Here is a 12,754-nt window from a genome sequence, read left to right on the forward strand (position 1 = left end):
CTTGGATACCTTGGTCAGTGGAATGATTCAACTGTTGTAGGCAAGAGGAACTTTATAGGCTGTTATCAGAAGGCTCGTACTGCAGGTATGACGATGCAGAACATTAGAAGTGGTTGGAAATGGACAGGGTTATGGCCTGTCTCTATGGCGAAGCCTCTGATGAGCTCCCTACTGCTCCCATCAACACCAGCAGCATCAGGATCATCTGATCAGGTCAGCAAAGGGCAGTCTGGAGGCAAGGAAGCTGAAGGATGGGTATCTGCGTCATCTGCAGTGGCATGGTCGACGCCAAGGAAGATGAAGGATCTAGCTGGGCAGTTGAAGCTATTCACAGAGCTGGAGAATGATGCCTTTACTCAACGCCTTCTATTCAGGAAGGTAAAAAAAGGCTTCAGCGAGCAGGCATATGAGCTGGCAAATACCCAGCAGAAACTGGAGCTTCTGCAGGCCCAAGTCACCAATACTGCAGTAAGGAAAAGAAGGGCAGTCCAGCTGGATCCTAACACTAAGTTCGCCAACATCAAAGACATCCAGCAGGCGCAACTTAAGGCTGGGGAAAAAGAGGATGATGCAGCCGAATCCAGCGACTCTGAATACCCTAGTGAAGCTGAAAGCTGTATTGTTGTTGCATCTAGAAGAAGTCAATGATTAATTGAAGTCGACGAGTATGATGGGAATAGCTTCATTTTTGGGGTGCCGAAATGGGGGGGGTGCCGAAAAGTGGGTAGTCTGACTTACTTTCATAGTTACTCCGAGTGATGATGAATCCTTTCAGTGCCTTTTTCTGATGTACATGCAGTGAAGTCACATCTTGATGTCCCTAGTTCTGGCGTTCCTATCATTCGTGTGGCTACACATCTCCAAATCTGTCGTCTGCACGTATGCCAAGTACGGAGGGTTCGCTTTTGAAGCTGCAAACAAGAGATAAAAGTTCACACACCGATTGGTGATTTTTTGGCGCCAGTAGCAAGAAAAGTCGTTTCTCCGCCTTGGCTGGACGAAATTCGAGACCATCCCAGGGCAGAGTTTTCTACCTGGGAGCCCCCTTGGCGATGCGTGTTTGTTGGAACCCATTCCTATCCAAGACACGGAAAGTCTAGCCGAGTGCTCGCTGTTCGCACACTCTCGGGCCAGCGACGGAAAACCATGATGGTTGTCGCAAGACGACAGTTCGCACGGCAAGCTCTATCAACGCATCGGTTGATTCAGGTTGCGAGAAAACCAACTTGTCTCTGAGCAAGAGTTCATAAGCCCGAGCTCGTGGGGGCGTTTGTGTTTTTCTTCTCCTGAGTCGGTTGGTTGCGAAGGCTCGTGAGAAGTTGCCCTCGGAATAGGCTTTGATAAACCCGATATTTCGACGGCGCTTCACCTTACCTCCGACCCAGTCACATGAAAGCTCAACTCTTCCGGGGCCACTTGTGGCAATAATTAGTTTTGTTGGGTTCGTTGTGCCCAAATCGACATCGACCGAGACAGCAATCCCTTTTTCTCCTAGTATTGCCTAAGAAACTTGATGATTGGGAGATGGCCTCGTGGTTGGCTTACTCTCCAAGCAACAGCCACGGTAGTCCTACGGCTCCCACACTAGGATACGTAGCCAAGGGCGGTCTCTCTTCGCCCTTTAAGGATAGTTAGTCAGTCACCAGGCAAAAAGAAGTGCGCGTGTAAGCCTTCGAGCAGTTGGTGTCGAGTCTGTCATCGTGTATCAGTTCATTTTGCGATTTTGCATTGACGGCCGAGGGACTTAATATCGCTTGTTGTCCGCGAATAGATCCACCGTGGGGCTTTCTTGATATAATTTGTTTGACTGGCACTAGGTAAAATCTGTTCTCTCTCGTTGGAAGCCGCGTCTACATCATCCATTCCGATGGAAAGATGAAGAGTCACACAAGAGAAGAGCGATGCGCGCCACGTCAGTCATCAACGTCGCCTCCCCCCCCCCCTCCCCTTCACTCTCCATTCCACCATCTACGTTTTTTGTGACTCGAGGGGCTCAAGTAGGAAAGAAAGTCACAAAGAAAAGCCAAGGCGAGGAGTCAGAAAAGGCGCAGTCATTGCTCGCCGATCTTAGACGTCCCCCCGTCTTCGGGCGGGTGGGTGGCCCTGATACGGCCGAGGTACATGATAACCAAGGCCCGAGGCGAGCCAAGCGGATGGCTCCAGTGACCAGCGGACTACCAAATGATCTAGTGTATCATTCAGTCTGGCCGCGTCTCTAGTCCGAGCTAGGCGCTCATCACTACCCAGCGCGACGGGTTGAGGCGAAAACCGAGTGAGACTGAGCACACCCACATCTTGGCTCGCACTGCTCGCTGCTTGAGCCTTGATCCCACTTGCCGCCATGTGCGTCCCGGCACACCTGGTCTTGCATGGGTAACGTAACGCCGGCTTATTGGAATTTTTTGCCCTTCTCTTCATTCACCCACTCGGGATGCATTCGTGATTGGCGGGGGGAAAACTGATAGACGGACCACCCTGCAAAGAACCCTGGCGGTGTCACCCAGTGTTGGCCAGTGGAGGAACCACTGCTCGATCGTTCGTGGACAACAAGCCCGTGAGAGAGTGGGGGTCGAGTCCACAAGTTTGTGTAGGGTACGGATATGTGGGAGTCGGTTCCTTGCCCGGCCTGGCTAGCCACCCATGCTTACTGGCAATGCTCCCTGCATGCCAAGGGTATGTTGAGGGAAAAAGGGAAAAAGGAAGAAGAAGAAAACTTTTTCTCCTTTTCAGCCACCAACTGCTTTGCTGTGCCGCAAAGATGGAGACAACAGAAGCTTCTTTTCTATCGTACTGTTAGCCTGGTTACCTGATGTACGTGGAACGGGACTTGGGTTCTTGTTGTGTTGCAGAATAGTATCAACAAGGCCTTTCATACAAGAAAAGTTGGCTATCAACTCGCAAGTCCAGACCACAGCATCCTGATATCTAGAGAGGAAAGCCCGCGCACCCACTTGCAACGTGAGACTGGGGACATGGAGAGTTTCCTCTGGTGTGAAGGGCGACTAGGGCCAAGTCGACTCGCTCCACCTCCAACACCACGTTGGCGGCCCGACCAGATACAACATGCATGGAACACCCATCCATATCACCCTTCTCAAGTGGGAGTCCCCCTTCGCCCCTCGAATCCTTTCTCCGGGGCCCTCACACCCTTTCACACCACTTTTCCCTCTCGGCCCATGAGCTCAGGATGGGCCAACGTACTCATAGTATTGAATTGTGTTGGCCGATTCTCAGCTTCAGCCAATAACCTACCCATTCCACCTTATGGGTACCTAGGCACACCTACGGATACACCACTTGGGAATGGAGACGCAGACCAAAGGCCTGGCCACACACGCGGCCTCCGATTCAGAGCTGTCCGGCCTGGGCGATCCCACAACGCTAGCACGAACCTAACCATACCTCCGATGGGCAGCTAGTTGTGATTCGTCCCTTGGCATCTAATCTGATCATCTGATAAAGTCAAAGAAACTTTGGGCGACATCGGCTGAAGATTTTCACTGTCCCATGTAATGTAAGAGACGTGGATGCTTGGCAGGGCCGGGCTGCAATATAGAAAAGGCCCCCCCCCTTCCCCGTCGATGCTCATGTCCCTGCTCCGGGGCTTCTCTCTTTTTCTCTTTGCTTTTGGTTTCTCAAGCAAGGTCAAACAGGCACTCTCGCCTTCAATATCCACCCCCAATTCCTTCCTGTCAGGAGAAAAGCTTCCCTTTTTGACATATCCCCCTGTCTCGTTGGGTTTCCAAAGTCAAGCCAACCGATAAGTCAAAACAGGATGGCTTCCATCGAGCCGCAGCCCGGCCGCCAAGAGGCTGGCGCCGACATCGAAAAGTCCCATGCCATCGACAATGGCGTCAGGGAGGTCGACGAGAAGCAAGCTTCCGACGTCGACAGCGAGGTGTTCCAGCCCGGTGTCCAGCGCGTCAGAGCCGTCACCTCCGTCTGGACCAAGAAGACCATGATCATCATGTTCTGCCTGTAAGCCTCCCAAACAGAAGCCTTAGCCTTAGCCTTCCCCATCCAAGACCAGCAGTTAACGCTGCTTCCAAATCCAGTCTCTACCTCGTCTCCTTCGTCGATGCGCTCCTCCAGTCCGTCCAGGGCAACCTGAACGCCTTCATCACCTCCTCTTTCAGCAAGCACGGCCTCCTCGCCATCGTCAGTATCTTCGCCACCATGCTCTCGGGATGCTGCCAGCTGGTCATTGCCAAGATCATCGACATTTGGGGCCGCTCCGAAGGTTTCGGGATCCTGATGCTGTGCAGTCTTGTCGGCATGATCCTGAAGGCGACGTGCCAGAACATGGAGGCCTACGTGGCCGGACACACCATCTACTACGTCGGCCACTTCGGCATGGTTTTCGTCATCGACATCATGCTCGCCGATATGACATCGCTGAAGAACCGCATGATCATGTTCGGCATCAATGGTACCCCGACCATCGCGGTGACGTTTGCCGGCCCCCGTATCTCGGAACTCTTTTACACCTACTCCAACTTCCGCTGGGCGTTTGCCGCTTTCGCCATCATCCTCGTCGGCCTCTGCGCCCCCGCTCTCCTGGTCATGTTCTTGATGCAGCGCAAGGCCGAGAAGGAAGGCCTCCTCGAGAAGACGCGCGTGACGTCCGGCCGCAACTACTGGCAGGGCTTCTGGTACTACTTCATCCAGTTTGACAGTAAGCAAAGCCCTTGTTGTATCAGCCAACCAACAGACCAGATGCTGACAGACACTCCTCCCCCACAGTGATTGGCATCATCCTCCTCTGCGCGTTCTTCGTCCTGCTTCTGCTTCCTTTCAGTATCATCTCGTACGCATCCAACGGCTGGAAGAGCGCGCACATCATTGCCATGCTCGTCATCTCCATCCTCTGCGTTCCCGTCCTGTACATCTGGGAGAAGAAGTTCACTCCTGTGCCCTTCATCAAGTACAAGTACCTGAAGGAAAGGACCATCATCGGATCTTGTCTCCTTTACGGCATCATGTTCATTTCCATCTTGTATGTCTTCCCTCCCATCATTCTCAAGGCTCGCGATGGCTGACAGTATTCATCTAGCACCTGGGATGCGTACTACCAGTCCTACCTGCTCGTCGTCCACAGGCAGAGCATCACTCACGCCGGTTACATTCTCAACGCCTTCTCCCTGACCTCGTCCTTCTTCGGTCCCTTCTACGGTCTGTTGATCCGCTGGACCGGCGACTTCAAATACACCGGTCTTGCTGGTGTCCCCTTCGTCCTCCTCGGCACGGCGCTCCTGATCCCCTACCGGTCGCCCAGCGCCCCCGTGGGTGTCCTCGTCGTCCTGCAGATGCTCAACGGTGTCGGAACCGGTATCTGGGCCGCGTGTGGTCAGATCTCCATCATGGCCGTCACTTCCCACCAGGAAATCGCATCCGTCATGGCCATCTGGAACTTGTTCGGCTCCATTGGCGCCACCGTTGGCTATGCCATCGCCGGCGGCCTGTGGAACAACATCATGCCCTCGGCCCTCAACAACAACCTGCCCGACTACGCCAAGAACAGAACCGCCGAGATCTTTGGCAGCGTCGAGATCCAGATGTCCTTCCTGGACGGCGACCCAATCCGCGACGCCATTGTCGCCTCTTACGCCGATGTCCAGCACAAGATGGTTATCACTGGTGCATGCTTCATCCCTCTGTGTCTCGCCTGCGTCCTCGCCTGGAAGCGGATCAACATCAAGAAGCTTGAGGAAGAGAAGGGTACTCAGACCAAGGGACAGGTGTTTTAGACGCTCTCTCTCTCGAGCCGTTACTCACGCCGTGTTCGGAGACAACCCGATTGCAGCTGGGTCATTCATCATCCCCGTAGCATCGAATCCGCGCGGGAGCAGGAGTTTCTAGAGAGCAGAGCATTTCTAGTCTCTGCGCGTCGGATGCGAACTGCATCTTTACCAGCTCATTCCCTATAGTTGGGCTGATATACGTATACTTAATCACGTGGGCAACCCGCCAGTGCCCGGACAACATTACTTTTTTCAGATATTTGAAGCTATATCTATGAGAACAATATACCTCATTGCGTGGCGAGCATACTTTCCCAACGACGAAATGCACATACCGTCTGATGTATATTGTTTCTAGCTTGATTACATCACCTACATGGCCCTTGTGGTTTCCGGGGCACATTTCCCTTTCTATGTGGCCCCCTCTGATCCGTATTATTAATCATTTCTCCAATCTGGATCAAGCTCAATATGCTGATAAAGCCCCATGGCCTTTCCACGCTTACCTGCATGCAGGCTGCATTACCCCATGATTACTCTGCAATGCCCGTCTCCATTGGGGTCGGCGCGACTTTAGTCCTCCCATATCTATCCGATCACTCAACCAAAGCCGACTATGGTCTTCCAGTCGGCAGAGGAAACAAAGACGCAAGTCGCTGATTAACAATCTCAACAAACTCTCCAATCGGACCCCTCGGTCGCCGTTCGATTGGACGACGACCACTCTATCGGATGAAACATACAGATCATTCTCGAACGCCCATCTTGAGAGCAGGTTTCGCCAAGCGTAACCCTGGCATGGGGCTTCTTTCTCGTGCGCCCAAGCCACACCCATTCGTGTGATACGTGATACGCCATACACATTGCTCCATCCAAGATTAATGGGACCCCAAAGCGCTTCCCACTTATACCATTTGTAATCAGAGCTCAGTTGGAGCCCCGTCACATCAACGATTCGGACGAAGCCTACTGCGTCATGTCTCCGCTCTTTCTGATAAAAGGCCAGCTCACGCCGATGGAGTTTTGGCTGTTTTCCCGGTCAATATCAGTCCTCCCCTCCTCAGGAACAACCCATTCGTCGTCATAGAAAACATCCGAGCTGAACGACCCCTTACGCTTCACCAGTACACACACGCACCTTTTTCTTGCCCACAGCAAGATAAAAATTAAAAAACAATAATGGCAAACATCACAGACCCGGCGATCCCGAAGGGTTCTACCGTCCTCGTCACCGGTGTCAACGGCTTCATCGCGTCTCACGTAGCCGACCAGTTCGTCCAGCATGGGTACAAAGTCCGCGGCACGGTCCGCAACCCCGAGAAGAGCGCTTGGCTCAACGCCTATTTCGACAAGACCTACGGCAAGGGCCACTTCGAGTTGTATCCCGTCCCTGACATGACGGTCGAAGATGCCTATGACGAAGCCGTCAAGGGTAAGCAAACATGGGTACCGTGCTGCACATCAACCCACCCATTCTGACACTTCAGCAGGGGTTTCAGCCTTCATCCATGTGGCGTCTGTGGTCAACTTCGACCCGGACCCGGAAAAGGTCATCCCGATTGCCGTCGAGAGTGCCGCGATTGCCATCAAGGCCGCTTACAGAGAGCCTAGCGTCAAGCGCTTTGTCTTGACGTCTTCCTCTTCAACGACTCTGCCGGCGGACCCGCAGGCCTTCTTGAACATGAATGGCGCAGTTCTAACGGAAGACTCGTGGAGCCCTGACGCAAAGGAGCTGGCCTGGACACCCGGACCTTGGGGCCCCGAGCATGGCGGCCCTGTGTACATCGCCAGCAAGGTCGAGCAAGAGCAGGCTGTCTGGAAGTATCACAAGGAAAACCAGGCGAAGCGTCCTGATCTTGTGGTAAACGCAAGTAAGTGGCTGCATAGATGCAACAAGCACTCGCCCTGCCCTTCACAACTCCATGCTCACTAGTATCATCCAGTTCTCCCCAATCTCAACCTGGGAAAGAGCCTCGACCCTGTGAACCAAGGTCACCCGTCCACGTCTGGCTTCATCCTCCCCTTGTTTGAGGGAAAGAGACTCCCTGAGAACTGGTCTACGCCACGTAAGTTGATCCGTGCAGTGTCTGACTGATGACAAAAAAGAATTCTATGGGCTGACGCACAAACCAGAGTACGCCATCGACGTCCAGGATGCCGGTCTCCTGCACGTGGCCGCAGCCATCCTGCCCGACGTAAAGAGCGAGCGCGTCTTTGGTTTCGCCGAGCCGTTCTGCTGGGACGATGTCCTGGAGATCCTTCGCAAGCAGCACCCGAACAAGAAGTTCCACGAGAACTTCGCCGGCGTTCCCTACCCAGATATCGTCATCAAGCCCAGAGACCGGGCCGAAGAGCTGCTGAAGAGGCTCGGAAAGCCTGGTTGGACCTCGTTGGCGGATAGTCTGCGGCTGAACACTGAGGACCTTTGAGCCGCCGACACCATCTGAAGGGAGATTTCGCCCGGATAATAGCGCACCAACTGTGTGAGTGGTCAGAAAGTGGGCACATGCAGGAAGCTGTTTGTAGACTTCTTTGCTCGGTGCGCTCAGAGTGCACCCTACCACTGCATTGATCCGTATTGCTAGTTCTCCAATCAAATCAGCTTCTGAGATGACTGGCCATGCTGCTGCCTAACATCATCAGTCAGCAATTCACACATAAACCCCTCCCTGCATACGCTTACCATGTGTGATACATTTTGGGCGAAGAGAGCTGTGTTTCTTGAGCGGAGAAGACCATAGTCTTTGGTTCGAGCCAGTCCGTTTTTCTTGGTTTCAAGTCGAATGTGAAATACATGCCGAAATGGTGTCCATCAATGTCGACAAGGTAGCGGAGAAGCCTTGCGACCTTTGCATGGACCTCATCAACTCCGTCGCACCCTCAACCATTTTGGAGGAGAACCGGAATTGTACTTGGCACCGAAACACTAGAGAAATATTCGAGTCCGCGGCATCATGCCGGTCTTGCGCAGCGATCTTGGAGATTTTACTTGAATCCACGATCTTGGAGGCCAGTGAACGGTTTTCGGACATTACGAGAGAAAGCTCTATGCCAGTGTTGGTGAAAACATCGAGCTTGAATGTCATCGATAATGTTGGCTGGGCGTCCCTCAATCTGGCCCTTGAGATCAACCAGCACAACTTCGAATACCACGTTGATGGAAACATCGGAGTATCCGTCGAACATGTTTCTTCAACCAATGGTATGCGATGTCTTAGCATTTGTGCGGAGACCAAATTCTGACTGGAGTGTCTAGATCATCGACACCCTCGTTTTTGGATCTCGGGCAAGACGCACGAAGTGGAAACTCTCACCGAGGACAGAATTTTATGCGCCAAAGCATGGCTCGATTCCTGTGAAACCTCTCACGGTAACGAGTGCCGTCCAACCAAGAGACGTTTGCCAAAACGACTCCTTGACACAAGGCCTGGATACCCCCTGCGGCTCTTAGCCAGTAAAGATATCGAGAGACACGAGGAATGGGTACGCTACGCAACTTTGAGCTATAGTTGGGGCGCCTCGCTCCCTTTCAAGACCACGATGGCCAACGAAAAGCAACATATGGGCGGGATACGCGAGGATCTTCTCCCTAGGACTTTTCGGCATGCCATCAAACTGGTTCGCTCGCTAGAAATTCCGTATCTGTGGATCGACTCCCTCTGCATCGTCCAAGACGACCCTTTGGAATGGCAGTCTGAAGCGTCGTACATGGAAGACTATTACTCTGGCAGTACATTAACCATAGCGGCAACGGATGCGTTGGATAGCAACGGGGGCTGCTTTCCGGAAGACGATGACGGCATCGAGTTTGGTCCGGCGTCATGTATAAATGATCGCTCAAAGATCCCGTTCCAATCCGAGTCGACATCCAAAGAGAGACAACAACACCCGTCATACCCAAACGCTCAGGTTTTCTCTTACACTTGCCAGACCGGCGACACGAAAACAGTTAGCAACATCATGGTTCGTCTACAATACTCACATCCGCGCAGTATACGGCGCAGGGCACATCTCAGCACCAGAGGTTGGGTCCTCCAAGAGCAAATTCTATCTCACAGAACTGTGCACTGCATGAAGTCGGAAATCTATTGGGAATGTAGATGTCTACTCAAAACTCAATCTAACCAGCGTTACGGCCCGGTTCGAGCGTCTGACGTGGGACACTCCAAAGCTCATTTCACCAGTTTGTGGCCTGAGTGGGTCGAGGACTACTCCAGACGAGACTTCACAATCCCGTCGGACAGATCACGAGCATTTGCTGGCATCAGCAGCTATTACCAAAGCAATTTGATTCAAGAGCCGATCTTGGGTCTTACTCCCGACTCCTTCGCCAGAGATCTCTCTTGGGCCAGAGCTGGGCCGAACAGAGGCCCAGGAATATCTGGTGCCCCTTCTTGGACTTGGTTCTCGTGCCATGCTCCCATTTGGGTCGACCACTGGGGCTTTGGAGATGGAGACGAAACCCAGACCAAAGACTGGACTTCTCTTGTCTCCTTTCGCATCAACTGGAAAGGAAGCAAAATGACTTCAGACATTGAGTCCTGCACGCTAATCGTCCGAGGTCCGATGAAAGAGTTCGCGCTCTGCATGGCTTCCGAGTCGAAAAGATACAATCCACCTTATTTGCTGGTGGATGACCAGCAGACCGACTTCTCGGAGAGCCGTGTCCCGTGGGACTGTTCCGGGCAATTCGATCGGGATGACTACCCCAGATGTGTCAAAACTACGTACGTCTGCTTGCTCTTGCGATCAAAGACTATCGGGCAAGGAGACAGAAACCGTGAGATCTTTTTGATTCTTCAGCGGGAAGCTGCTTCTCAAGCAGTAGACGGCACGAACTACCCAGTGTTCCGGCGAATCGGGATAGCATCAATGAGAGGAACCGAGAGGAGGTTTGTGCATGGTGCTGAGGAAGCGACAATCATCCTTAATTGAGGGGGTTGGAGACACCGGAATAGTTGTTTCAACTCATGAACGAGGTTACGAGCAGGTTCCTCGTATATCGATAGAACCAAGGGTCGACTTATTACCTAGAAGAACGAGCAAAGTCAATTCTGGAACTCTACTCAGCTGATAAATGTTCTCGATTTGAATGTAGATATTCCCAACTTGGCCCAATACCAGTACAACCGCGCCGTCAGATGAGCAACGGAGTTGCCGCCAGCTCGCTCATGCAACTGCCGATGAAGGATGAGGGGGCAAATCGGACAGAAAGCGGGGCAAGATGCACCCCAGAACCTTTGTTCATCTTCAGAGGTAAACGATTACGATTGGGTCACCAACTCCGTTTTGCCAATGTCTTTTTGGGGGTTCCAACATACCGGATGACGTGAGTTATTCCCGACCCCCTGAAGTACTAGCTTCCACCAAATCCCCCCCTCGTCAACCGGATCTTCGTCAGCTATCGGTAACACTGTGGAAAAACGGATTTGACGCCCAAGTTGTTCCCCGCGTTTAAATCCGGCGCCCCGCCTGCAAGACTGGACCGAACGGACACCCACCGAGATATCACAACTTTTCAAACTCTTCACCGTGGGAGATCTTGACGAAAGCAAACAACGCAAGCTATTCAGTGGCAGGTCCTAATTTTTTTCTTTCTTCTTTTTAGTCATCCCCTAAAACATGTCTTCCAAACTCCACCAGGCGCCTCCCTTCAGGGCCGAGCACATGGGCTCACTCCTCCGTCCCCAGAAGCTCCTTGACATTCGCGAGGGCAAGATCCGCGACCAGGGCCTGTCCGAAGAGGAAGCCGGCCTCCCGGCCGTTGAGAAGGAGTCTGTCGCCGAGGTGGTGCAACTGCAGCGCGACCTGGGCATCAAGGGCGTCACCTCGGGCGAGTTCAACCGCACGCGCTTCTGGGGGCTCATGTGGGACGAGTTCGAGGGCACCACCCGCCTGCAGGATGCCGAAGCCAGCATGTTCCGCCTGTACCACCCGGACGTCGTGAGCCTTATTGAGAAGGACCGCAAGGTCATGCCCGGGGACTCGGTCATCGCCGGCGGCAAGCTGTCCCACTCCCCCGAGAAGTCCAAGTCCAACCTGCACGAGCTTCGTCTGGTGCAGGCGGCGCTTCCCAAGGAGGAGTGGAAGAACATCAAGCTGACCATGATCACGCCCGCCTGGTTCCACATGCGCTACAAGCAGGGCCGGGCCTACACCAAGGACGCCTACGCCAACGATGCCGACTACTTCAGCGACGTCGCCAAGGTCTACCAGGCCGAGCTTCAGCAGCTCTACGACGCTGGTCTGCGGAACGTCCAGTTCGATGACCCCGGAATGGCATGTAAGTCAAAAACTCATCTCACGTGTTGGAAAGTCTCATCTTGTTTTCTGACCACGCTCCCAGACTTCTGCTCTCAAAAGTTCCGCCAGGGTTGGGAAGAAGACAAGGACAACGACGGCACCGTTGAGGACCTCCTCGACGCCTACATCAAGCTCTACAACGACACCGTCAGCAAGCTGCCCGAGGACATGCACACGGGCATCCACCTCTGCCGCGGCAACTTCATCGGCGGCCGCCACTTCGCCGAGGGCTCCTACGACATCATCGCCAAGAAGCTCTTCCAGAACCTGAACGTCAACACCTTCTACCTCGAGTACGACACCGAGCGCTCGGGCGGCTTCGAGCCGCTGCAGTTCCTCCCCAAGAACAAGAATGTCGTCGTCGGCATCATCAGCACCAAGGTCTCCAAGCTGGAGGACAAGGAGGAAATGAAGGCCCGCGTCCTCAAGGCGGCCGAGTTCGTCGCCAAGGGCAGCGGTGAGACCAAGGAGGAGGCCCTGAAGCGCATCTGCGTGTCCCCCCAGTGCGGTTTCAGCACCCACGAGAGCGGATACCCGTTGAGTCTGGAGGACGAGAAGAACAAACTCTCTCTCATTAGGGACATTGCTGATGAAATCTGGGGCGAGGCGTGAGTGGTGTGCCAAATCTACTTGTCGGCGGAAAGCAGCAGTCGACTCTTGTAACGGGGGTGTGAGGTTTAATCTGCGAGGTTTTTGAGATACCTGATTGT

The 12,754-nt window shown here is 53.4% G+C and overlaps 4 protein-coding genes across 4 annotated transcripts; all 4 read left to right on the forward strand.

Moving 5' to 3' along the window:
• Window positions 1-3,775: 3,775 nt before the first annotated feature.
• Window positions 3,776-5,747, forward strand: CH63R_11235 (Siderophore iron transporter mirB; the record flags this gene model as incomplete). Its single annotated transcript, XM_018306209.1, has 4 exons — window positions 3,776-3,978; window positions 4,056-4,675; window positions 4,744-4,996; window positions 5,054-5,747. The coding sequence occupies 4 exons, from the start codon at window positions 3,776-3,778 to the stop codon at window positions 5,745-5,747; spliced, it is 1,770 nt and encodes a 589-aa protein (XP_018153050.1).
• A 1,173-nt stretch (window positions 5,748-6,920) lies between these two features.
• On the forward strand, window positions 6,921-8,170 carry CH63R_11236 (Aldehyde reductase II; the record flags this gene model as incomplete). The annotated part of the gene is made up of 4 exons (XM_018306210.1): window positions 6,921-7,173; window positions 7,232-7,612; window positions 7,685-7,807; window positions 7,875-8,170. The coding sequence occupies 4 exons, from the start codon at window positions 6,921-6,923 to the stop codon at window positions 8,168-8,170; spliced, it is 1,053 nt and encodes a 350-aa protein (XP_018153051.1).
• Window positions 8,171-8,543: 373 nt separating this feature from the next.
• CH63R_11237 (Het domain protein) lies at window positions 8,544-10,676 on the forward strand (the record flags this gene model as incomplete). The annotated part of the gene is made up of 3 exons (XM_018306211.1): window positions 8,544-8,943; window positions 8,998-9,704; window positions 9,870-10,676. 3 exons carry the CDS (start codon window positions 8,544-8,546, stop codon window positions 10,674-10,676), a joined length of 1,914 nt encoding a protein of 637 aa, XP_018153052.1.
• Window positions 10,677-11,363: 687 nt separating this feature from the next.
• On the forward strand, window positions 11,364-12,656 carry CH63R_11238 (5-methyltetrahydropteroyltriglutamate-homocysteine methyltransferase; the record flags this gene model as incomplete). The annotated part of the gene is made up of 2 exons (XM_018306212.1): window positions 11,364-12,024; window positions 12,088-12,656. 2 exons carry the CDS (start codon window positions 11,364-11,366, stop codon window positions 12,654-12,656), a joined length of 1,230 nt encoding a protein of 409 aa, XP_018153053.1.
• Between the last annotated feature and the right edge of the window lie 98 nt (window positions 12,657-12,754).

Source organism: Colletotrichum higginsianum, chromosome 8, assembly GCF_001672515.1.
Source record: "Colletotrichum higginsianum IMI 349063 chromosome 8, whole genome shotgun sequence".
NCBI lineage: Eukaryota > Fungi > Ascomycota > Sordariomycetes > Glomerellales > Glomerellaceae > Colletotrichum > Colletotrichum higginsianum.